General features: G+C 37.4%; 1 protein-coding gene across 7 annotated transcripts in view; it reads left to right on the forward strand.

The window, feature by feature from the left end:
* The window catches only part of CAMK2D (calcium/calmodulin dependent protein kinase II delta), a 307,719-nt gene that overhangs the window by 236,198 nt on the left and 44,981 nt on the right, over window positions 1–26,540 (forward strand). For all 7 annotated transcript variants that reach the window (XM_070371950.1, XM_070371954.1, XM_070371952.1 and 4 more), the window contains exons 7-12: window positions 4,744–4,846; window positions 12,639–12,722; window positions 20,054–20,148; window positions 22,789–22,911; window positions 23,161–23,244; window positions 23,692–23,734. In XM_070371950.1, coding sequence (XP_070228051.1) covers window positions 4,744–4,846; window positions 12,639–12,722; window positions 20,054–20,148; window positions 22,789–22,911; window positions 23,161–23,244; window positions 23,692–23,734 — 532 coding nt within the window. The remainder of the gene's footprint in view (window positions 1–4,743; window positions 4,847–12,638; window positions 12,723–20,053; window positions 20,149–22,788; window positions 22,912–23,160; window positions 23,245–23,691; window positions 23,735–26,540) is intronic.

Consider the following 26,540-nt stretch of genomic DNA (forward strand, 5'->3'; position numbering starts at 1 on the left):
TCTGGTTCTCTCATCTACTTGATAGTGTGTGCTGATAAGTAATGTTAGAAGTACATCAAGAAACAGGAATGTAATACAGAGTGATTCTTTTGAACTTGCTCATATATGCACAGTGATAGAAACAGAACTTCCTCATGACAGACTTAGAGCGCATTCCTCAGCTGGAAGGTGCCCATGCTGAGTGCATAAATTCAGGCATCCACCACGTGAAGAGCAAAGCAAAATCAAAGCAAAAGTCGCTTGTATCATATGCACCAGAGGACCTCCACCATATGTGGGAAAGAGCCTGACATGCGGCTTTTCAGTTCATGCAAGATTTCATTTAGTTGAATTTTAGGAGCTTTGTTCACACCTTCTTTGGCAAAGAAGTGACTGAAAACACACCAAAGCACTGACTGATTAACTTCATATTGGAATATTGATACTTTCCACTAGAGGAAAGAAATTTAAAAAGATTTTCACTTCTTAAAAGCCAATATCCAGGGGGGTGTAAGAATCAAATCATATAGAATAATACAACTCATAGCTTGCTGTTTTATAATATTCATAAAAAACAAAACATTTAAAGAAAGTAAAATACACATGATTTCACTAAACATAAGATCCATATGTTTGAGTTTACTGGCTAGTTATCATGCATGTGCATGGATAAATCTGTCTTATGACTAATATTGAAGATGTTTATATGACCCACGTTGAAGATGATCATCACCTCTGCTAAATCAGTTCTTTAATAAACATCATGCTAATTTAGAAATCCTCGTGATATGTTTGTGATATTTTTAAGAAGCAAAGATTAAATTATGCCTTTTTCATAAGTTTTCCCATGTTTTATTTGAATACGTGTAGTAAATATTTTTGAGTACTTTAAATTCTTCTTAAAATATCTACTGAATGGATTACCATTTGAAAATGAATGATTTTTATATCTCACAATCACATCTTTAAAAGGAGGGGATCAGGAAATCTGACCTCAAGCCCTTACTTCATCTTTTTGAACCTCCCTACCTCATTTAGAAAAAGAGGGATTTGAGTTAGTTTATCTCCCAAGTCTCTTGCAATTCTGAAAGTGATTCCAGAAACTTGCCTCAGGACTTTGAGATACTTGAACAGTTTCAAGAAAACCCCAAATCGCGATGAAAGAAGTTGCCATTGTATCCATATGGAAGTACAGAACAAAACTTGCGAACAGTTGCTGCTCATTACAGCTGATATGCTATAAATGGTTGTTGACACCAAGACCAGATGTCGTGGAAAATCCTGCATCATTAGGAAGCAATGGGGTGGGGAAGGAACCTGTGTGAGAGAATGTCAGTAGAATCTATTTAAAAACCAATCTAAACAGTGATGCATTATAAGAATCTAGGGGTAATCTCAATGTGTAAATATTAACATAATAGATTGCACTTAATTTAGAAATGCAGACGTTTCTCAAGTCATGAGCATTCATTACAGATATTAAGTGTACTGCACATTTGAAATGGCCAGCTGCACTGGAGTGTAATAGCTGATCACTAATGCATATAATGTCCCTTACAGAGGACAAACCCCTGTGATAAAATCCAATGGGGTTTTATAACTTTATACATACTGTTATAAGATTTTAAAATATATATATTTGTAATGTTCATTTGTGAGATGAAGAACTGGTTAATTAGCTTCAAAGGTCTGAATAGCCCAAATCCACATAGTTAGTAAGAATCAGGCCCAGGACATAAACCCATGTCTCCCTCTTCTATCTAGATCATAGTGCTGTGCCCCCATGTTCAAACACGGTTGTGCTGGAAGACTGGAGTTTCTGATCTCACCTCTCTGATTTGTTTTAGAAGGTCAGAATAGTAGAATATTAGCAATTAATAGTGTAATGGTGACCCTTTCTATAAGGAAGTAGCCACTAATTCGGTGAGAGATTCTACTATTTCAGCTTTTGTGGAATATAATCACAAATTATCTTACTTTCTGTAGACATTCATAATCTAAATTTATCTACTTGCCAATGAACTTTTGTAGTGCAATATGTTCTTAAGTTGGAAGCTATCTGAATGGTAGCAATTAAAATCAGGATAAATGTGTACTGCCCTGGTTTAAATGCTGCTTTAGAAAATCTTGGTGATTAAATCTCCTGTATCCTTGCAGAACATGATAAAAAGATTATTCAAACAAACATATTCCAAAGAGTTGACTATAAATCAAAAGTATGTGATATTTTTAATGTTTCTTTGATGCTGGCCGTTAGAAGCAATCTTGTGATAAAATATTTTATAAAGCAAGTAATCCTTTAATAAAGGCAGTAATCATCCTCATTTTTCAGTTTGTATTCCATAATTCTATATTTTAGGTTTGCCTAAAAGATATGCTTAAACATGAAGTCATTTCAGTGCTATTAATATTTTAATCTATACAGTAACCTTGAAATAGCCGTGCCTTTTCCTGTGCATAACTACAGCTGAACAGTCTTCTTGGGTATAAGGTGAAACACTGATCCAGATGGATTTATTATTTCCTGGATAAGTCACAGAGATCGTCTCTAGGTATGAGTGTTTGCCTCAGTCAGAGACTGTGCATCAGAAAACTCCAAGGCGTTCCCTTTCTTCTGAATTGGCAGATACTTGGTGTACAAGGGCATAATGCACCCAGCACTGCCCAGAACTGTTTGATTTATTAAGAAGAATAAAGGCACATTGAATTGTTTATAAGTTTATTCATTGATGACACTGGCATTTGGTCAACAAACTTAAATTCCACTTGAAAAGACCTAAAATGATTGCTATTTCTAAAGCAATTGGAACTCTTTCCCTAAATGAGTCTGTGCTTGACAAACTAAGACAGATGGGTATTAGCAGAGATCTCTGACGTCTCAATGCTTTTGAATATGAAGGTCACAGAGAAATAAACTATTACCGATTGTTTGTGTTTTCTTCCAAGGTATTTATTCCATAAATTAATAGCTGGCAATCACTTCTTGATTAAATGAGAAGGTATATAAATGAAGTGACCATAAGTTTTAGTTGTGAAAATAAAATGTTAAATATTAATCATATAGCCTGGTTAGATACTATAGTATAGTGATAGATACACAAGAATTCCAAGTAATTTTTGATTGTTAGATTTTACTGAAAGTTATTTTAGTGTGGGGATCTTTCATATTCATAAGACATATTCATCCCAACATCCAAATTAAGTTTTCATGTTTTTAGCATTTAGTTTAAACCCTGTCAGCCCTAAAACATTATAAAGTTTTTCCTTAAAATTACCATTTGTCATAACAGTGGTGAATCTGATGGCAGTGAGCAGCAATAGCCCGAAGAAGTCTGGTACTCGATTAAAACTTACTTGCCTACACTTCAGTTCTTGTAGACTTAAGCTAATTTCTTCTGAGCTCTGGTTATGAGTCTTTGCTAATTTGCATGGCTGGCTTAATTAATAAATTAAATATTGGTTTAGGCTGTGTTTACACAAGGTCAAAACAACAACAGAATTGACTAATTCAGTAAGGAAGAAAAGTAGCAAATTTCATGAAAAAAAGTTGAAATCAGTTGTTTGTTAACATACAAACAAAACCAATTTGATTAACGGAATGTTTAAATGTTTCAGACAGTTGTTTTGGCATTTGGAGAGTCCATTGTTTCCCAACTTTTTTCAGTCTGAGACACCTCTAAATTTGCTGAGTTTTAGCCCAAGGTTAGAAGATATTGAACCACTCTCCCAAATACACATACCAATCCAGAAAGACATTCATCCGGATACCTAAGGATCCAAGGATGATAGACTTACATTATGCATTAATTGGCCTCCTTTTCCTGACCAACTTTTCCCTTCATTTCTTAAAACCCACAAAGGCTGTCCAGGGAAAGTCAAGAATTTGTCACGGTGCTTATTTTCAAAGTACCAATGTGTCTCGATGACCCAGTTGGGAAACAGTGGTGTAGACACAGCCTTATTCCAGGATTGAGTTAGCAGTCCTTGAGTGTCCTTGAGTAATGATAAATACCTGAGAAAATTAAAATGTGTCTCTCTTATAGTATTCTGACATGTGAAAATAAATATATAACTAATATTTTGAAGACATATACATTATGTTTTTAAAAACTAGCTTATGGGGAAAAAAAGCCAACTATAACATTTGGCACATAAGAGTAGACGCTTTCTGCCTTTAAGAATAAACAGATTCTTAAAGACAGCAATTTTAATACATAATCAGAATAAGACTCCAAAATTTGTACAGAAATTGTTTGGAAACAGTGAGGAATGAAAATCACTACATTTGGGTCCAAACTCTTGAAGTCAACTAGGATTAAATTTGCACAGTTTCATTTGCCAAATGTCTGTAGATTGGTCCAACTCTTGTTATCATTTTGCCAAGTTCCCTTCTGCTGAAAAATGCCTGTGCTCTGTTAGGCTTCTAAGCCAATGTCCGTGGCCAAGCCTGGACTTCAAGCAGCACTTGGAAGCATGTGAGCAGGTCAAGACAGGTGCTCCCATTCATTTGCACTCTCCCCAAGTGTATCCTCTCTTCAGCCCAGTATCTCTCCAGGACATATATGCATCTGTCTGAAGCCTGCACACATGATCGTTTGTAATCATTTTCTAACCATATTTTCCCTGGGATTTAGGAATGACAGTCTCTGGAAGAGAGGACAGTGCATGACTTTTTTTTTTCCTCCTAATCTTACAAAATGTTAGTTTTGAAGAGTCACTTAAAATAGATTCTCACATCAGTCTCTCTTTTCTTTCTAAATAAAGCCTGAGAATTTGCTTTTAGCTAGCAAATCCAAGGGAGCAGCTGTGAAACTCGCCGACTTTGGCTTAGCCATAGAAGTCCAAGGAGACCAGCAGGCATGGTTTGGTGAGTAGGGCTTCTCCCCCCGCGTGCCGTTTTCACTCTTGGGCTGCAGTCCCATCCCACTTACTAGCCGCGACAAAGCGGAAATGTTCATTCTGACAACTTGGCTAGTCTTAAGATAGTGGACTTTTATAAGTACCTAATTTTAGTGACATTAAAAAAGTATAAGTCTAAAAATAAGGGAAAATATAATAGAAGCCAGTAACCCAGACTTTTTTTCTTAAAGAATTGATGAAAAATGGGTGCTGTATTAATTAATAGGCGGATTGCAGTATTCAAAGAGTACTTTATTTAAGAGAAAATTGATTGTCCAAATACAGCCTCACTTGATGCTGAAATCTCCTATGTAACTAGGTACATATTTGCACAATATTTTGCATCTTTTGTGATTAGAAATATTTTTAAAATATTATAAAGTGTATATAGAGAAATTTACATAATACGTGGTGTTATGTATCTATATATGTGTGTGTGAGTTTCATCAAAGTGCCCGTTTCTGCTCTACAATTTTGAAATTTCTACATGATGAAATTTCTGTTTCCTTGCAAGTAAGGACAAGATTAAACAAATTTATATTATATATAGTATTAAATATTTCTGGATTATATTATTTCAAGTTTATGAATTGTTTTGATAAATAAATTATTTTACCCACTGAATTCTTATGCTTCTCTTTCTGCCATTTCCGAGTATTAATCCATTTTTTCACGTGGTGTCCTAAAATATAACCTCTCCACAAGCTTCAACCTTACTTCTGTTCTCGCTTCCAATGTATTGAGATTAGAACTGGAATATAGTTGATGTGCAGAGAAGGCAATGGCACCTCACTCCAGTGTTCTTGCCTGGAGAATCCCAGGGATGGGGGAACCTGGTGGGCTGCCGTCTATGGGGTCGCACAGAGTCGGACATGACTGAAGCGACTTAGCAGCAGCATAGTTGATGTGGCTTAGAGGGTAAAGTGTCTGCCTGCAATGTGGGAGACCCAGGTTTGATCCCTGGGTTGGAAAGATCCCCTGGAGCAGGATATGACAACCCACTTAAGTACTCTTGCCTGGAAAATCCCATGGACAGAGAAGCCTTGTAGGCTACAGTCCATGGGGTCGCAAAGAGTCAGACATGAATGAGCGACTTCACTTTCACTCTCATAGTTGATTTAAAATGTTGTGTTAGTTTCAGATGTACAGCAAAGTGAACCAACTATACATATATGTATATCCACTCTTTTTTTAGATTCTTTTCCCCTATAGGCCATTACAGAATATTGAGTAGAGTTCCTTGTGCTATACTGTAGGTCCTTATTAGTTATCTGTTTTATAAATAGCAGTGTGTATGTGCGTGCATGCTAAGTCACCTCAGTCGTGTCTGACTCTTTGTGACCCTATGGACTTTAGCCTGCCAGGCTCCTCTTGTGATCCCTCCTCCAGGGGATCTTTCTGATCCAAGGGTCAAACCCCTGTCTCTATGTCTCCTGCATTTGCAGGCAGATTCTTTACCACTCGCAGTACGGTAGTGTGTATATGTTACACTGCTGCTGCTGCTGCTGCTGCTGAGTCGCTTCAGTCGTGTCCGACTCTGTGCGACCCCATAGATGGCAGCCCACCAGGCTCCCCCGTCCCTGGGATTCTCCAGGCAAGAACACTGGACTGGGTTGCCATTTCCTTCTCCAATGCATGAAAATGAAAAGTGAAAGTGAAGTCGCTCAGTCATGTCCGACTCTTCGCGACCCCATGGACTGCAGCCCACCAGGCTCCTCTGTCCATGGGACTCTCCAGGCAAGAGTACTGGAGTGGGGTGCCATTGCCTTCTCCAATATGTTACACTACTTTACCCCAAATTTATGTTTGTTTTCTGCATCTGTGACTCTACTTCTCTTTTGTAAAAAGTTCATTTGTACCTTTTAAACTACACATAGAAGCTATATCATATATTTGTCTTTGTCTGACTTAAGTTCACTCAAGATGACAGTCTCTAGGTCCATCCACATTGTGGCCAGTGGCAAAATGCCCTTCAATTTGAATTGCTTATCCTCTAAACAATAACAACAAATAGAAAGAGAGCTCAAGAAATGCTTACTTCTTTTGTTTTCTATACAAGTAGTTTTCTGTATCCCTAAACATACACATGTGCTGAAAAGCACCCAGATCTCCCAGGATTCACTGTCTCTCTCTCATCTGCCGCAGCCACTTAACGAGTGGCTGGTGGGGCAGCCTTATCCACCTCCTCTGAAGGCAGCCTAATTCAGGACCTCATCTTGTGCTGCTGGTCCTGCTTCAGAGGTGCCTGACCATTATCCTTGTCTCTGATACCTCTGTTGAATACTGCCTTTTACGTTAAGGTTGTCCTTACTTACCAGGTGAACTTAATACCTCCCAATTTGTCCTTTGTTGTGTTATATTTTGTCATATAACTGGACAAAGCTATTCCACTAACTGCAAACTGAAAAGAGGTAGGACCTAGAATTAGTGCTGTAAATCTGAGATTCAGAGACATCATTTTATCCTAGGAAAGAGTATAATTTACCCTGATAAAGAACATACAGTTATAGGAGTTGGGGTCCAATAGGAAGTACTGGGGCTATCACAAAGATGGGCGGAGCAAATCACTGGAGATATAGAAATGAATTAGAAGGTCCTGCCCTTCAAAACACTCCTACTTGCCTGTCAATAAATATTTAGCAGGCAGCGTGGGAGCACCTTTAACAGAAGCAGGTGTAAGGTGCTCTGGAGCACAAGAGAAGAATTGTGGAAATTTCAGTGACTGGGACAAGGCTTCCCCCTTTCTGGTGGCTGAATGGGAGTTCTGTTCACTGGCATGCAAGGAGATAAAGGCATTCCAGACAGAGGGATCAACACATTCAAAATTTCAGAGGCATGAAACAATTTTTTCTATTTCAGGAATAGCAATAGGTTGATTACAGCTAAAGTAGAAGGTATACTAAGATGGGGAGCTGATGAAGTAGGAAAGGATTTTATGTTCTTGTGAAGGATTTAGCATTTATCTTAGAGGTTTCAGGAATCTGGTGAAAAATTTTGAGCAGAGGAGGACATAAGTGGGTTTCTGTTAAGTAAAGATTTGGTAGGAGGGTGACTTTAAGGATAGCCTTCAGGCAAGGGGCCAGTTAAGATAAGGCGGGCGTTCAAAGTACGCCTGAGGACAGCTTGAGCTAAGAAGTGCCCAGGAGCAAGCAAGCGCCAGGTGACAAGCAGAAAGGACAAGAACCCTGAATTTTAAGGGAATCTGTGTAGAGGAAGTCAGAATCCTGCAAGTTGGGTTCCAAGACAGAACTCTAGTCCTTTCTAGAACAAAGCAGGACCCCACTTTACAAGATACCAAAAAAGGACTTGGGCTCAGGGATGTGATTGCCAGAACTAGGTACAAGATGATAATTGGATATCAGGAATAAGCCAGAAGCCTTATTACAGAGCCAAGGATCAAATTTAACACTGACAACTTGGATGATGCTTATAAAAGTATTGAAGTTGAGCTCCTGAAATCTCACTTGTTTGGGTGAGATTTCATCTCTTCTGCTAGATCACAAGCTGTTTGAGGGACTGTGTGTAGTACAAAGTTTCTGCTTTTTGAATTAAAATACTGCAGCTGATATCCTGGCTCTGATTCTTAACAACTACATAACATTAGGCAAGTCGCTTTAACTCTGTAAGCTCAGTGTCCTTTTTGCAGATGGAAATAATAAATACTCTTTCATGAGGCTGTTATGAGATGAGACCATTAAAGTAGACTATTGGAATATGCCTGGGTTCTCAAAGCTATTCAGTAAGTTTTCAGAACTGTCTTGGAATGAAACAGGTCACAGAACCAGCCTACACAGTAAAAGTTGTTGAGTGAATGACTAAATATCAGGCTAGTGAAAGCAATAGCATCCATATAAAAGTACACAAATTTTCAAATTGTGATAATTCATTTCTCAAGGCAAGCTGGTCTCAGAGAAACAAGGACAGATGGGAAGTAAAATTCCCATTTTTTCTTTGGTATGGTGATAGTCAGTTAAGTTCCTACTAAGATACCTATTAGGGTAATGACTTTCAAAGGATGCATTTTAAGGTCTAAGAAAATCCATCATTTTATAAGTATAAACAAACATAGTTTCTAAGCTTAGGAGAATACTTTTTTTAGCTTTCTTTTAACGTTTTTTTTTTTTTTTTAAATGGGTTGCAAAGAGTCAGCCATAACAAGCAACTGAGCACATTCAACTCAAATTTCAGTGACTCCTCCTGGATAACTAAGTGAAGGGCATGTGATGTCCTGCCTTTCTTTTGGGAATATTGCCTGATAGGTTTTAGGAGGAAAGGCATGTTTTAGTATGAATGATTTGTTTTGATATTTATTCAGTTTTCTGCCATAGTCTCATGTATTTGGTTAATTTTACATTTTAAAAGATGTAAAGGTTTTGAGTGGGGAAACATTTATTTTAATAAGAAAAAAGCAGAACTCTTTTTTTCATTACGTGTAATGCCAGAGTTTCGAGCTTTTACAGAGTTTTATTTTAATAAATTTGAGGTCTACTCCATATAAGAAAAATTAAACTATTCAAGCCGCTCTAGAAGCTCTCTATTGTGTTCAGTTATTTTTTTCCCTTATTTTCCAGTTCAGATATTTGTTTTTCCCGTATTACTTCTTCGGTCTTTTTTGTACAGAGCCAAAAAGGCCAGAAGTAGTAGCACCCTGTAGCACTTGTGTGAGGTAGACTAGGAGATTTACCAAAGAGAATAAGCTGTTTCTCCTGTGGGATTGGAAATGCTGTTTGCAATCCATTTCTTTCTTTTTTTTTTTTTTTTTTTTTTTTTGCTACTAGGAAAAAAGGATAACTGCCATGATCTGTTTCTTATGGAAGAATTATTTTGCTTGGTTGCTATTATGTTATTATGTCTGTTGTTTAAATATTAAGGGTTTTTTAACGGCAGTATGTTGCAGTGGATTCTGTATGTAAGTAATTCTGTTTTCTCTTTGATCCTTTCTGGTATTCCTATTGGTTTTTCAGAATGAGAAACATACCCTGTCTCTAAAGAAGGCAAGCTCCCATTAAATTCCCGTTGATAGTATATATCATAATAAACTAGAGTTTTAGGAGTTTAATCTCATGCTAAAACAAACCTAGTTTGTCTTCCCCTCAGTATTTCTGTATTCATGAGAACACGCTGTAAAGTGCACTGTTTTAACATTTGTGCATTGTACATGTAGGCTTCGCTATTCTTAGGGGTAAGGACCCCTAACTGCTCAAGTGATGGTTGTGCTCAATAGGAGCAAGTGTCTCTTAGCATTTTAGTCTCCAGAAGAGGTTTATAATAATTTACACTTAGGATTATCACTTCATTTCTTGCATAGTGGTTTCTTCTTTATCTTTTCTACCTCGATGAAGTGTTAATATTTCCTACTCCAGGCATGTATTCTACCAAGTTATTTAAGACATACATTAAAGGTTACCAATTCTAGATGGGAGGTTATAGATTGCATATAAAGGGTAGTCACACTTCAGAGAAAGAGAGGACCACTGAGAACTGTAGCAGATGGAAGTAATTTAGAGTCACCCTATGTTAGAGAAAAAGTACTCCCTCCCACACATACACCAAAAAAATCAAGGGTTCAAGAAACAGAAAAAGCATCGTTAAGGGTGAAAATGGAAAGTTTATTTTCAAGAAATCTGAAAGAGATTTTTTAGGTTAAGTGCTCAGAAGTAGAAAGATATTATGTTGAGTGAATGAAGGGGAAGTAGTGGGTAGGACCAGATGATAAAGTATCTTAAAATGCCAGGTGGGACCTGTCTTTAATCTGGTCTTTGGAGTCTGTTTCCCATTGGATTCCCTCTGTGTCTCAACATTTGGAGGAGTTGGAAAGGAATGGTCGGAATGAGAGAGCAGATACGGCAGTGAGAAGCCCCAGAAAGCTCTTGGAAACTAGTGTGCCTGTCTCTACATTAGAGTAGCAAACTTCCACATCACTCCTTCAGCTAATCCTTGAACGTCAGCCAGGGGACCCACCGCTGCTGCTCAATAATTCTTTGCAGCTCACAACTACCGAACAAACATTTCTATCAAATAAAGTTTGAGGTAGAGGTGAATCCACTGTGGTCCATTTAAAGCTTAAACTACAACAATACAGGTCTTTTCTTGAAGTTCCTTCTCACTGTCCTCCTCATCCTCCTCTAAAGCAAACAGAGGAGAGGACAGGCAATGAAAATGGGGGGAAAAGTGAAATCCAAAATCCTTTGCCTCAAAATGTAATTTTGTTGTAACCGTGTTATTATATATATGCTTGTTTCTAAGTACAGATTTGTTTTGGAGGCGGGGAAAAGCTCCTTTCTTGCATGCTTTGCATCCCAGTAGATACACAATGTGCTTCATCACTGATTTGTAGTCAGAGAAATTCCTGATTATAGATCCTTTTAAAGAACGCTTTCCAATTTCCGTATGCCTTTAAAGAAAATTTCCAAATAGCAATAGCTATTTTTGGTAATTTTTAAAGTAAATATTTTTTATTTGAAAACCATTATTTTCATAAATAAGTATTTTACTCTAGATGCTAGCTATTAATTATCATTTAAGTATACCTTCTTGGAAGTACTGATTTATCTAATAGGAAACTTCTTTAGCCATCTAGTTTCGCATACCTCATCTCTTAAAAGTCTAGCTGATACTTGTTCAGTAGTGACTCATCTAAATATTCCTGAGTCTTCTCTTCAGTTGCCACTTATAAGTACACAGTGATTACTTATTAGTACAGAGTGAGGTCTTTGATATATTATGAGCCCATTTCTTTTCCTAGTGAGTTCTTCAGTTACTCTCAGCCCCAACCCCCTCTCATGGACTACCTCACTATCAAAAATATTTACTGAAAATTTGCTTTAAATTTATCCCCAGGATCTATGTTTTGGATCCTTCTACTTTGTAGATAAGTGTTAGAAACTCAGTCATATCGACTCTTTGCAACCACATGGGCTGTAGCCTACCAGGCTCCTCTGTCCGTGGGATTCTCCAGCAAGAATACTGGAGTGAGTAGCCATTCCCTTCTCCAGGGGCTCTTCCTGATCCAGGGATCGGAAACCAGACTCCTGCATTGCAGGCAGATTCTTTACCATCTGAGCCACCAGGCAAGCCCCACTTTATAGATAAATATGCCTCATAATAATGCTTCCCTGGTGGCTTAGCGGTAAAGAATCCACCTGCAATGCGAGAGACACAGGTTCAATCCCTGGATCAGGAAGATTGCCTAGAGAAGGAAATGGCAACACACACCAGTATTCTTGCTTGGGAAATCCCATGGACAGAAGAACCTGGCGGGCTACAGTCTGTGGGGTTGCAAAGAATCAGACATGACTTAGCAACTCAACAACAGCAACAACCTCTCATAATATATTATGTAGGCATCATGATAAGTATCATCTTCTGCAGTTTTCTCCTAATTTCTTCCCAGGTATAGGGTAGCATGTTCTGACCCTTTCACAGGTTTAGTTTTAACTTCCACATGAACAGGAATCAGAACTGCTGACCAAGTAGTCTGAAGTATATACACTGACTGCAGCTCCATAGAAAGGTTTTTCTATCTGGGGGGAAAAAAAAGATGTGTTTCTTCTAATTAGCTACAGTGCGGGACAGATTGATGTTAAGACTGCTACAGAGAGAAACTCGTCCATGTTATTTTATTTCCCTAAGAGCCTTGTCTTATCTTGACAAACAGATCAACAGATACAGAAGCTCAAAGAAGTTTTTCCTCCTTCCTTTGCCATTTCATATTGGTTTTGCCAAGTTGGTTTTCATTCATTAACATCTGTTTTCCCTAGGTTTTGCTGGTACACCTGGATACCTTTCTCCAGAAGTTTTACGTAAAGATCCTTATGGAAAGCCAGTGGATATGTGGGCATGCGGTAAGGAATCATCCTCATGCAAAGTTTGCAGCACACCACTATTGTTACAATGAAAATAGTATCTGTCAAATCTGAGGTTGATGCTCTCTAGCAATCAACTTAAGAGTTACGTTCTCAGACTTTAGCCTACAACAGTCGCCTGGAGAGCCCATTAAAGCAGATTGCTGTTTCTGATTCAGTAGGTCTGGGACGAGAGTGTTCATGTGTTTAACAAGTTCCCAGGTGATGCTGAAGCCTGAGGCCCAGGAAGCACTCTGAGATAGGGCCATAAAGTGTCCCCCACAGAGGGCGTGGGGTTTATGCTCCTTTCCTCTCAACTCCTCCAGGGAGCCCTGACCACGGCTGTCCTGTCTGCAACACAAGATGCTCAGCAGGGATTAGGAGAAAATGAGTGAATCTTGGAAAGGAATGAAATTGCCCTGTGGGGACTGGGCTCTGGTTTAGGCCTGGCCTTTAGCAACAAGCTCTAATCAAAACATAGCCTGTGTAGGCTCAAAGAATGGGGAGAGTTTCCACCACAGCTTTTATAGCAGAATTTCTGTGTCAGCATATACTTCAAATAGGTGGGAGACTGAACTAAAAGGGGTACTTCGGGGTATTCTGAAACATTTTCTGCTGGAGTTACTGGACAGGAGCTAACCCTCTAGGCTTCTGACACTGTGTCATTAGCACAACCAACAACTTGGTGTGTGATCTCCAGCTGGGTGTATCTTGGCTTCTAGAGTTACTTCCACGCCTAAGAAGGCAGATGTGAGAAGAGCACAGCATTTAGAGTCACAATGCCTGAGTTCAAGTCTGCTTTGCACTGGCTAACCCCATCTCCTTAGCATCACTGAGTTGGCTTCTTTACCTTACAGTAGAAATATTTGACCTTCATAGAACTGTATGAGGGTCAAATGGGGTTTTTAGAATTTATAAAGCAATTTGAAATGCAAACAGCTATTATTATTCTAAAAAGTTGGAATTGTCACTTAAAGGGTAGTGTCTTAGGTGAGCTCTAAGCTCTGTCTTCGTCCCTGAGACTGTTTCCTAAGCAGGAACTCTAAAATCCTTTTGGTGAAAGCACAGGCACAAAATGCTGTTGTTCAAGTCTACATGTTAATGGCAGATAACTCAAAATATTTTGTTTGTAAGAAATCAGCCTCCATCACAGATCTGTTAAGAGACTGACAGATGCGGATGGGTTTTATTGAGGCGGTGGGGGGCAGCTAGAGCGGTACCCAGCACTGAAGAGAGGATGTGGTACAGACAGGTCCAGACCAGAGTGAGTCTCGGTATCTCAGCTTCTGCTTTTAAAATAGTGATGATAATGGTACTTGCCTCCTAGAACTACCAAGAGGAATTTTTACACACACACATCTCATGAATGACTCTAGAAACTCAGAGCCACAGGGCATCTTTCAGATTTCAGCTCGTTTTCCCATGAGTAGGCTTATCTTCCATTTTGCTCAGTTCTCTCCTTAGCTTTTCTTTTTACATGTTTTTTTAATTTTTTATAAACAGCCAAATCCCTTTGTGACAAGCCTGCCCTATTTAGGGCCACCAACCCTTATTTTCTGTAGAAAGTCTGGCATCTTTAGTTGCATGCTGAAAAATGTCCTTAGGATCACATAGTTAACTGCAGAAGTGTCTTAGATATTATAGTGTTACATATTTGGGGGAAATTACCCAAACACACGCGCGCGCGCGCACACACACACACACACACACACTGCCCACTACCTGGAACATAATAAGAGATTTTTATGCCTTTTGTTACATTTCTGGGTCTCTGCTCTTTGGAATAGTTTTACCATTTTATTATATGTCTTGAAGGTTACATTAAATTTACTTTACTTACAAGATGATACACCTTTTCTCATTCCTATTGTAATAGCTGCCAAAGTAATGTACACTTTATTTACTGCTTTTAGGTAATGGCAGATCTTGAGAGAATCTTATTTTTCAACCATCCCTCAACATTAGCTCTTAATAACTACTTCTTTGCAAAGGTAGACATTGGATAGTATGGTAGAAAATGAGATAACCCAGAAAAGAAAGGAAATACAGAATAAGCCATTTAGCAAAATGGCAAGTAATCTTTGTGAATCAAACTCTGTAAGTACTCAACCACGGTTGCCTTTGGGCAGTTGACCCAGAACAGAGTGAAGTACGGCTTTGGTATAATGGCTTAAAGAAATCTGTGCAGTTTTTTCATTATAAACCTACAATAATCCATACACAGAAAATTTAAAATACTTATCACCACTACTTTAATGATCTCACACAGAATATAGCCTGACTTACATCTGGGCTTTGAAAGCTACTAGTCCATTACTGGAAAGTAAATGATAGACATTAATGAAGCAAGAATATAGTCCTGTGTTCTGCCGTTAACAACAGTAAGTTGATTTAGATAGTTTTCTTGCTTATATAGCTATTGCCATAATTCCATAGTGGGGTGAGCAAATGTTGTTTATAGATGTCACTGAATGACTGGTTTTTAACTGAACTTCCTTCTACATCTTGGTTTTAAAAAATAATAAATGTAAGTCTGAAAATATAGTGGACACACAGCTTGTCTTGTTACTTCTCTACCTGCATTAGATATCAGAACAGTTATGAGTAATAATAAACTAGTGGCTGTCACAGAATATATTGTAACTTGTAACAAACCTTTGAAATCTTAGGAGGATGTGTTCCTTGTTTCCTTTCATGGCCAGATTAGTTCCAGCGGTTGTGTGATTTCTGAGCCTTAGCATTTCCATATTTCAGCCGGAATAAGTCAGCATCAAGCATTTTCTTAGAAAGTATTTGCCATTTGGAAATCTCAAGCCTGCTGGACCATGTGTTCCTTTCGCCAGTTCTGTGGCTCTTACATTGCACCATCCAGCTGTGCCTCACATTTAGAAGGCTCTCTACCTTCATCCCTTACAACCCACGTCTTCGTTAGTGTTCAACCCTTGGAGCTTTCTTCCCATAATCTCTACCAACATGCTCTTATTCTGAACTGACATACTTTCAGATACTTCTCTAGATATAGTATTTATTTATTTCCCTGACTTGATATTTTTCAAACTGTGGATCACAGACCACATGCTTCAAGGTGACCTACCTGAGTGCTTATGAAAAATACAATTTTCTGGGGCCCACCCATGAAACCACTGAATAAGATTCTCTGTGATGAAGTTTAGGAATTTGCATTTCCACAAACTTTCTGATGCACACCACCATTGAGCTGCATAACACAGCTAGCTGCGAATTCCTTTAGGGCAGCAGATTTAGGATTCTTAGACAGTAGAGCACAAACTGCAAACAGGTGATCTACAGCTGTATTGACCAGACGCTTGGACCATTTATGGGGGTGGGGATTGACATTTATCTTTAAATTTATATAATAAATTATATAATTATCAGGAGATTTCTTTGGAAATTATCAGTTTCTGGCTTCCCTAAAGTAATTGAAAGAACAAATAGCAAGATGCTTGTGTTCTTACATGGCTGCTATACTGCCAGACAGATAGACACAGGCTCTCCCTGGCACCCTCCCTCCCTCCTGCACGGCAGGCACGGGCATTCACCTTAGCCTGATGCCAGAGAGCCTGTCAGTTTGCCACCCCTACCACATGATAGAAATAGTTTTCATCATCTGAAAAATAATTTGCTAATTTGTTGGCCTTGATCTTTTAGATTTTTGTTCTACCCATTACTGGCCCCTTAGGTCCCAGAGTATTTCCCTATTTTGTGTTTTGGTTTTGGGTTTGCATAAGGGATAAAAGGAAGCTGTTCTTATCCCTCACTAGTTAATTTCCAAACTCCACCTGCATTTTGCACATAAGCTCGTGGTGTGCCCTTTATTTTTGAGAATTTGAAGTGGGTGCTTGTTAGACTGCTCCGTTAACTTCCCACTGGCTTCTCAAGAGTTTCTCAGCATTGCTGCTTCACCTTTTTTTCATAAGAACAGCCTTTAGAATGTTTTGATCATTAATGTGATTATAAGCTGTAGCTTTTATTAAAATCAGTTTTGAATGTTCTTGATAATATAGTCTTTCTACCTAATCAGTAATCAGTGCTTCTCAACTCTTATTAATCAAACATCTCTTAGCATATTCCAAGCACAAATGTGTACATAAGATAATGAAAACTTGTTTTAATGTTCATTTTTTAAAAATGCTATATGAAGTGGACTGTGTCAAATAGTTTAGCTTTTATGGAAAATTTGTTACAGAAAATTCTCTCTACAAAAGTAGAGAGGATAATAGTATACTGAACTGATGGCTAATCTTATTTCGTCTTCATCACTTGACTCAGTCTTCCACCCCAAGATTATTTAAGTCACATCCAAACATCATATCAATATATCTATAAATATTTTAATGAATACCTCTAAAAGAAAATGGCTTTTTAAAAAACATGTTAATAATAGAAATATTTTTAAATGTCATATAATAATATAATATTTTAATGAATACCTCTAAAAGAAAATGACTTTTTAAAAAACATGTTAATAATATAGAAATATTTTTAAATGTCATGTAATAGTAATTGTTTAAAATAATCAAATATGTAGTAATTTTGCTCTTTGCCCCTTTGTCTCATAATTTCATTACCAGGTTGGTCTCTTAAGTCTCTGTTATTTGTAAGGTCTGCTCCTCTCTCCCCCTCTTCTTCTCACTCCTCTTTCCTTGTTTCTCAATTTATTTGTTGAAGAAACGTGTAGTTCCCACAGAGCACACCTCAGACTTCTCAGTCTGCTCTCTGTATACTGTTTGCCACAGTAAGAAGTCAAGATTCCTTGTAGAAGTGGCTAATGCCAAATCTGGATTAGGAAAAGTAATGATCCAAGAGCATCTGGTGAGACCAGAAAGAACAGAAACTCTTAAAGCCTACAGAGCTTGTATTAACAGGACTCAGGAGCCACTTGGAAGTGCCTTCGACTGGTTAAAGATAGGACAGTTAGAAGATAAATAAGAAAAATAACAGTAATGGATTAAAATTTTAAATTTATGTATGCACTCATAGTAATAGTAATCAAAATACAACCTAAATTCTGGCCTTTGGAGGATGTTTGGGGAACCAATGTGTTATTTTGAAAGCTGATTATTAAAGAAGGAAAAAACTAATTACCCTATCTTTTCTCTGTGAGCCAGATCTCAGGGTAACCAAACAGCTGATGAAATAAGTTATTCTTAGACTAAGGAAGGCACAGTAGAACTGTGCTCAGCTGTGTCCTACTCTTTGCAACCACGTGTACTGTAGCCCACCAGATTCCTCTGGCCATGGGATTTTTCAGACAAGAAAACTGGAGCAGGTTGCCATTTCCTACGCCAGGGGATCTTCCTGACCCAGGGATCAAACCCGCGTCTCTAACTGAAAGTTTCACATCAGTCTGCTCAATGATGTCTTGTAGCCTGAAAGTATTTTTAAATCTACTATATTTATGCTGTGATTGTATTTAAAGTATATTTTTTTGTAGACATCCATCAAACAAATCATGAGCATTTATTAACGTAGTGGGTGCTGATTCTTAGGGAATGAAATGTCTGTGAGCCTCCCTTCCCAGAAAAGTACCACACCAAGTGTCAACCAGTAGATGTAACCCACAAGAACAAAGCTTCAGAAGCAGGCCATGCCCAGGTCCAGAATGCTAAATGTTGCAGATGTGGCTCTGTTTTATAATTTTATAACAACCTAACTCCAGATGTTTATTAGAGAAATGAGTATTTTAAAATGACTATAGACTGTTTCCATTGCAAAGCTGATTTTCTTCTTCACCCCCTAAACCATAGCAAAGGGTTAAAGCTAATTAGGTATATCCTCTTTTCTACTTGCATCCAGTCACTCATTATCATAATTATTATCATCATTAAATGCATCTGTTAAATCAGATAGGAAAAATATGAAAATAAATTTAAATGAATGAACATTAAGTCAGTGATATAGTGAAAGATAGAAAAAACATTTTTGTATTACAAAGTAAGGTAGCAATATTATATTTGATTTTCTGCACTGTCCTTTTTTTTTAATTCTACTGTGGTGAAGTCCCTTTTGATCTTGATTTTAAAGCGTTGTTGGGTATTTATTTAAGAATGTTGTTTAAAATGCTTTATTCTGATCATGATCAGCTGTTTGAACTGGGTCTTCCTGAAGCAGGTTAGAAAATCCTAGGGTGATTAAACCCTTGTTTAAAGCCGTCTTAGCTGCAACAGTGCCTGTCATGTAAATATGTAGGGTCTGGTGAACAGGAGCAGGGCTAAGTGTCCCTAACAGAGTACAGGTAAGGAAATGAAGAGACCAGCTGTGGGGGACAGGAGATGCAGGCCCAGCAGGCAGCATGTCACCTCTCTTACCACGGCTCCCAGGCCTCCCTGGTGAAGGGGCTCAGCAAGAGAAAAGCAGAGGAGACAGCAGAGCAACGGCAGACTTTGCTCTGGGACAGCGGGCTAGAAATGAAAGATCTTAAGCAGGGTCATAAAATGTTTCAAAAGTGAAGGAAGGCACATGTGGTGACAAAGACGATGATCCAAGGAGACACTGAAACCTCAGATTCGATTTCAGGGCAAGTTAAAAACTACCCGATACAGGAATTTTGTTTAAAGATTAAATCAGATGTTGATTAATTTCTCAATAATTACATATTTATGAAAAAAATATTACATTGTCTTAAAGCTGAACATTTAACTCTTTGAATTTTATGCACAATTTCAGTCTTATCTTTTCCCTGTTTGTAGTATATACTCTTCTGTAGTATCACTGGTTTAGTTGTTTTATTGAAGAAGCTGTCTTTGAAGACTAAGATTATTAATGAAGAAAAGATTTTCATCTTCTTATATGGTACCCACATTCCCAGGCACCCTGGATATTTAGAGCATGAATCTGTAACCAGGGCACCACTGCTCTACAAACTGTCCTAATTAGCAAAATGACTAATAGGAAATAATAACATGTTATATATTTAAATGTCAACCTCTAAAGTGACTAAAATCACATGGTATCTAAATAGATAAGACCACAGGGAGATCATGTGTACACAGGGTTCAGGGAGGCCACATGTGTCGCCACAGTGGAGGTGGGCTTCATATTGAGGTGTTGCTCTGCTGTGCATCTTTAGAATTCATCCTTTGGTGCACGCATTGGACTGTCACGTTGTCAGAGCCCTTGAGCAAAGGAGGAGCAGCATTCACCCTCCACGGAACACTTCAGAGCGCATCATAACATGTCTCTGAAGTTTACCAATCATCTAGTTTTCTGTCTTCGAACGGATGTGGCTTAATATCATTGTGGATCTGCCCTGTTTAACTTCTCGGAGTTTCTGGGACTTAACACTGTGTTAATATGCTCATTCCCTCCAGGAGTCATCCTCTACATTCTACTGGTTGGATATCCACCGTTCTGGGATGAAGACCAACACAGACTCTACCAGCAGATCAAGGCTGGAGCTTATGACGTATGTAATAAATATTCATATAGCTTTATATTTGGGTTTGGTTTTTTTATTTACCAAAAAACAGATTTTTCATTGCTATTTTAATAATATCCCTTATTATTTTCCTCTCTTTTGGGAAAAAAGAATAAGATATGTAACATATATATTTAGTTTCTATTTCCTTCTAGCCCTTTATTTCATAAAATCGAAAGGAAAACAGTATGAAGTCTCTAAGGAAGTACCTTGTTTGTCAAAGCTTTTAAATCTTAGTGCATTTTAAAATATATAAAAATTAAAGTATTTTTGCTTTAGAACTGGTTACTACCTGTTAGCTGAATTATATTTTCAAATGCTTACTGCATAATTATATGTTAACAATATTTTGCAGTGATCCGTGTATCAAATAGAACATTGTTCCTTTATGTCAGCTTTGACTGTTTTTGTTTTGTTTATCTAGTGAGCTTCTGTGAAAGCTTTCATTGAAGAATGGTTTTCACAATTGAAAAATATTGGAAAATCACAGTTCCAATACATTTAATTTACCATTAGTATATTTTAAACTAGGCATATGAATGAAGGTCTGTATTGAAGAGTAAGGCCTTAACTACTTTGTCTTTATGGCTTAGCTTTGTGCTCTTTGATGTAATTTTCTCTCCTCTGATAAATATGATTTACCACTTCCTCTGATTTTACCTCACACAGCCCTCTGGAAGTCAGAATGCAGGTCTGGAGATGCTTTTCCTGTATTATTAAGTGGGCTAACTAAGGGGTAGGCGATAACGGGTCCACCTTGTGAGCACAAGTTAAGAGTGCAGTGTGGTAAAGAGAGAAGTTATGAGAAGGCTATATTATATTGTATCAGGTATCATGGACTCCCCTGACTAAATGTAACATGTAGATAGATGGATGTATCACAGGTATTTAAAATGTATAATTTTGAAGCATTGCATTCTAGCCAGACTAATCATAATTAATCCAAATTGTGATTTACCTGGCCATTTTAGTGCATTCACCATCTTTACAGGCTAGAACTAGGAATCCCTCGCTTCACTTTTTCCCTGGTGGCTCAGACGGTAAAGAAGCTGCCTGCAATGCAGAAGACCTGGGTTCAATCTCTAGGTAGGGAAGATCCCCTGGAGAAGGGAATGACTACCTACTCCAGTATTCCTGCCTGGAAAATTGCATGGACAGAGGAGCCTGGCGGGCTACAGTCCACGGGGTCACAAAGAGTAGTCACTAACATTTTCACTTTTCACCCCAAAAACATAACTCTACACATTCACCGCTTGGTGGATGTAAAGAAATGCCTTTGTGAAAGTTAGAAAACTCAGAGAAGGACCCACTTTTATCTAGGTGAATTCAGCCCTCATTTGTGGTCAGAAAATCTCCACATCATGAAGAAGCAGACTTGAGTGTTTCCTCAGTAGTTCCTGATGGTTAGCAAGTTTTTACAACTGGCCAAAGGAAACTTCTGGAATTAAAATGATAGCTATTAAACTGGCGAAAACGTGCAAGTATTAAAGAGTCAGTATCATTTTTCTTGTGTTTCATTTTGCCAGTGGATCCCAAACGCACGTGATCACAACTGACAGTCGCACATCACAAGTCACACGTGGCTCCTAAAAGTGAACCAGCTGAAGTCCGTTAGGGCACAGTGACAACGGCTTTTTTCTCAGGATTGTCTATACAAATTCATAAATTGGGAAAACCACCTAATATTTTGTAAGAAACCAATGGGATATGCATCCTTCTTAACCCATCAAGAATAGTGTTTCTACTAAATATGCTTATTAAGTGAATATGAGGTGGCATAGTTATCAACAAAAAGCTTACACAGAAATTTAAAATAAATCACTTTACTTTATGACTATAAATGGTTACTAATAAAAGTTATGAGAGTTGGTTACTTTCATGAACTTAGTTCTGATGAAATTTATAATTAAGTAGATTAACCTTTTTGAAGTATTAAAATGAAATCCTGCTGGGCTCTTATAGTCTCAAATTTTGTCTCACTGCTGTACTCCAAATAGTGACAGTTAATAGGTCCATTTGGAACAGGAATTGAAACTGTTTTATTTTCTCTGCTGTTACTGCTTACGAGATGTGGAAGTATGTAATACATCATTTTGAACCTTGGCATAGTAGCATGATGATATGACAACTTCTCAGCTTTACTGACTTTTGTAAAATTGCATAAATAGTTATGAGAAATATTGCATAAAATTGAATTCGCAGATTAAAGATTTTTTTAGAGGACTAGAAGATTCATTTTGTTTTTTCAAATTTAAAAATGTATCACTAGTTATAACATGGCAATTTAGTGTACATCTTTGTCCCTTATAGTTACACTCAATATCTTAATATATAGATAAATACATAGAGAGGGAATAGATACATACCTATGTCAGTTTGGCTACATGTATACCTATAGCTGAGTCCCTTTGCTGTCCACAGGAAACTATCACAACACTGATAATCAGCTATCCTCCAATGTAAACTAAAAAGTTAAAAAGTTTGTCTACATGTAGATACAATTTAACTTCTACAAAAAGTAAATTGATGAAGAAACACACTGCTTAAGGAAATGATTAGTATATTTGGCTCTTCCCTGTCCCACTGAGTGTATCTTTTTAAACTCTTTATAAACTTGTATTTTTAAAGTTTCCGTCACCAGAGTGGGACACCGTGACTCCTGAAGCCAAAGACCTCATCAATAAAATGCTTACTATCAACCCTGCCAAGCGCATCACGGCCTCAGAGGCACTGAAACACCCGTGGATCTGTGTAAGTGACCGTGCCCCAAAGACCCCAAGAGCTGAAGTGAAAAATATACTCTCCTTTGATTTTTTTTTTTTAACAAGTAATCTTGGCAAAATCAGTTTTTCATTATTAGGAAACTCTTGTAATTGAATACTTAAAAGTTCATCGGATGGGTACAGAAACCACTAATGAAAATTTGATGAAGTTGAGGGTACTGTTATGCTTAATATCTTTTAAATAGCCTCAATTAAGTTTATTTTTCTCCTCTTCCAGCAACGTTCTACTGTTGCTTCCATGATGCACAGACAGGAGACTGTAGACTGCTTGAAGAAATTCAATGCGAGAAGAAAACTAAAGGTAAGAAACTTTACTTTTTTGTGTGGAGGGAAATTTGGCAGAGTGAGAAGTGGGATTCCGTATGAGGAACAGAACTATATTAGAAAGGGCTTTAAAATGTTTAAACCTCAAAACTCTTCTTCTTCTTCTGGATCTTGGGGAAGTGGAATATCACTGGAATTAAAGCTACCCTGAAGAGCTAGGATCACTGGTGATGTGATCCCTCCATTCAGTGAAAAACATCTGTGCAAATTAATAATCAGAACCTGGCCGCACCCACCAGGGTGGTCCCAGCATTATTATGAGAAACATAGGCCTGCTACTCTGAGGAAACCAAAAACTGAAGAGAAACAAAAATCTTCTGACTGAAAGTAAGATTAGGAGAAGACTTGTTATCAAAAACACTTACTTGTTAGGTTAAAGATTTGCAAAAGCAGCATTAATTTTATATTCTTATTGCTCTGACAGGGTGCCATCTTGACCACTATGCTGGCTACGAGGAATTTTTCAGGTACATGTGTTAAGAACTCTGCTCCTTCTCCTCTCCTCTCTAGTAGCTTTTTTTGGAATTTAAAATTTTTAGTGATTACATAAGACACTGTTGTTCAGGGATGGCAAAGAGGCGGCATGGGTTCCTTCCACACCTGTGACTGCCGTGTTGGGTTTTACGAGGGTGCTGTCTCACAGAGGTGCTAGCTAGCCCACGACTACATTCTTCCCTCGAGCAACCCGGGGGCCCCACCACTGGTCAGCGCTGGAGCAGAGCTCGAAACCCAGCTGTCTTCCATGCTGAAGCTGACACAGTTTGTAACTATACTCTCCCAGCTTGAAGCTCAGTATTTTGAATGTAGAATTAACTGATATCTCATAAAGTAATAACTATGAATAGTGTCTTTTTGCGTGTGTCTCATTCTCTCAGGGAATCACAAAAAGAAAGATTTTTAGAAGACCATTATTGAGGAACCCAGTCCTGTTAGGCCTAAGTTCTTTTGAAATTACATGCTATAAGAATGATGACAACTTACAAAGGTATCTAAACCTAAGAATTTACAAAGAACCTATCCCCCAGTAATAAACATTCTTTGAAATGATTTCCTGGTAAAAATAAGTTTGTTTAAATAATAGACTGAAAGAAGCTAAACTATTTCTTTTATTGTAGGTGTGACTCTCCAGAATTGACATAAAGTATATACTATTTCCAGAAATTGAGTTTTGGAGCCCCCCTTCTTTGATGGGTTACCTCAAAGGATCAGGTTTCCAAAACTTAAATTTTGGTAAAAGCTAATCAGTCTTATGTATGGGGAGGGACTGAAGCATTAAGACAGCTAAAAACTTACTGTTTAGCTATTTAGACTTGGAACCATCGTCAGACAGTCATACCAAAAATTCTACCATTTTCGTTTGCTTACTGTTTGTATGAGAGTGCGGTGCAGCGTCCAGTTACCCAGCTATGTCTTAAGTGCTTTATCCCTGCTGCACACCTCACCTGCGTGTCGTATGATCTTAGGCGGTGACCCGTATCGTGATCATGTTTTCCAAGCTGCTCAACCAATTTCTGTTTATTGTTTACCATGTTATTAGGTGGTCACCTTTAATCCCCCATTGTATATAATGTGATTTCATAAGCTTTTCAAAGAATAACTAACCTGTTAAACAACACCAATGATGATGACGCAATGAGTAATGCTGCAAATTGAGGGACTGTGTTAGTCAGCTGTATGTATTTTGTCCAGTTTGTTTGGTGTAGTAAAACTTGTTACTGCTGCTGCCAAGTTACCTGTTTTATGAACAGCTGATTAATATATTTGACATTTATATGGGTGAATTCAATGTCATCTCATTAAATATTAACTGATATGTGCTATATTCAAATAAATTAATATTTCACTGTGGCCCAGTAATTAGTGAATCACTAAAAAGTAGGATGGTATGATATATATAGTTAATGACAGACTAACAGGGGCAAAAACTTCAGAATTAAGATTGTATATTTTGTTTCCATTTTAAATTCACTGTTAGGCATAAATTGGGCCTTTATTAATAAATACACCCATGTATGGACGCTTTTTGTTTACCTCACTTTTTGTTTTCTTTTCATCATCGTGTAAACTAAAAACTCATGACTAATATGTGGATTTGATATCGTTTCTGAATGTCTTAGCATGAAAAGCAAACTTTTTTTTTAATCCATCATTTCAAAACCGACTGAATAACATTAGACTCAGCTGCACCTTGTGGTTTATATTGCGTTTTAGTTTTGAGTATTCATTGTGTTTCATTGCCAAACATGCTCTTTTTTAAAGTAATTTGTCCATGAGTATATGGTTATAAAGTTGTTTTTATTTTTTCTTTTCTCCCTTTATGTGGAATGTATTTCTTGTGAGGTAAGGTAAATAGTAACCAAAAGGGACATTTCTGCATCTCCCAGGCGAAATCGCTGCTTATCCCAACTCATTGTCTTCTCTTTGCTTGCTCTTGCAATTCTAATTATTCTGAGTTTGCTTTCTAACCTATTAACTGCCACAGGATTTACTTAATACTGCTTTTTAGCTCCAGGCACACAGCATTAGTGCTAAGGCTACTATTTCTTATAGTCTCATTAATAATAAATTAATAGCTCTGTTGCTAAAAGCTAAATAAAATTAACATGTTTGTATCTTTAAAGTTAAAATTGTACCAACGTGATAGCAAAACAACAGCCCAAATCAAACAGATGTCAGGAAATTACATGTTCATGCAGTTCTATCATAGCTAGGTACTTCCAGTTCAGATACCAAATTCTATTCTGATATATTTAAATATATATAATTAACATTAAATTGAAGCATAAATGTGTACTTTGTCCTACATATTTGTAAATGTTCTAAACTTGATCTACTAATTGTCATTGACAGTTACATAATCTGTTCACTGTGTATGTACCCATTCATAAGTATATTTTTTGAAAGGACAGCATTGCTCTTTAATATACTCAAGGAGTTCAGTAACAGAAGGAATGCTGAACGCTCCCTCCCAAAAAGTGAAGTCTCATAAAAGACCATGCACTTTAGAAATTCTCTGAAGATTTCGTTTTGTTTCCTTTCATGCCTCAACTTTGTGATTTTTTAGTTTTTCAACATAAAAGGCTTTTGTTTATGAAGCCTTTGTATTCTGATTTTGATGCATAAAAAAAAATACCTTTTTTTAAAGTTCATACACTAAGTGTGTGAAATATTTGCTCTAGGCCAATAATATACCATTTTCTTTAAAATAAAGTTATTATTAATAATATTTTTATAAAAATGAAGTGATCTGATTTCAAATATACATATTAAAAA

Source organism: Bos mutus, chromosome 6 (genome assembly GCF_027580195.1).
Source record: "Bos mutus isolate GX-2022 chromosome 6, NWIPB_WYAK_1.1, whole genome shotgun sequence".
NCBI classification, from domain to species: Eukaryota; Metazoa; Chordata; class Mammalia; order Artiodactyla; family Bovidae; genus Bos; species Bos mutus.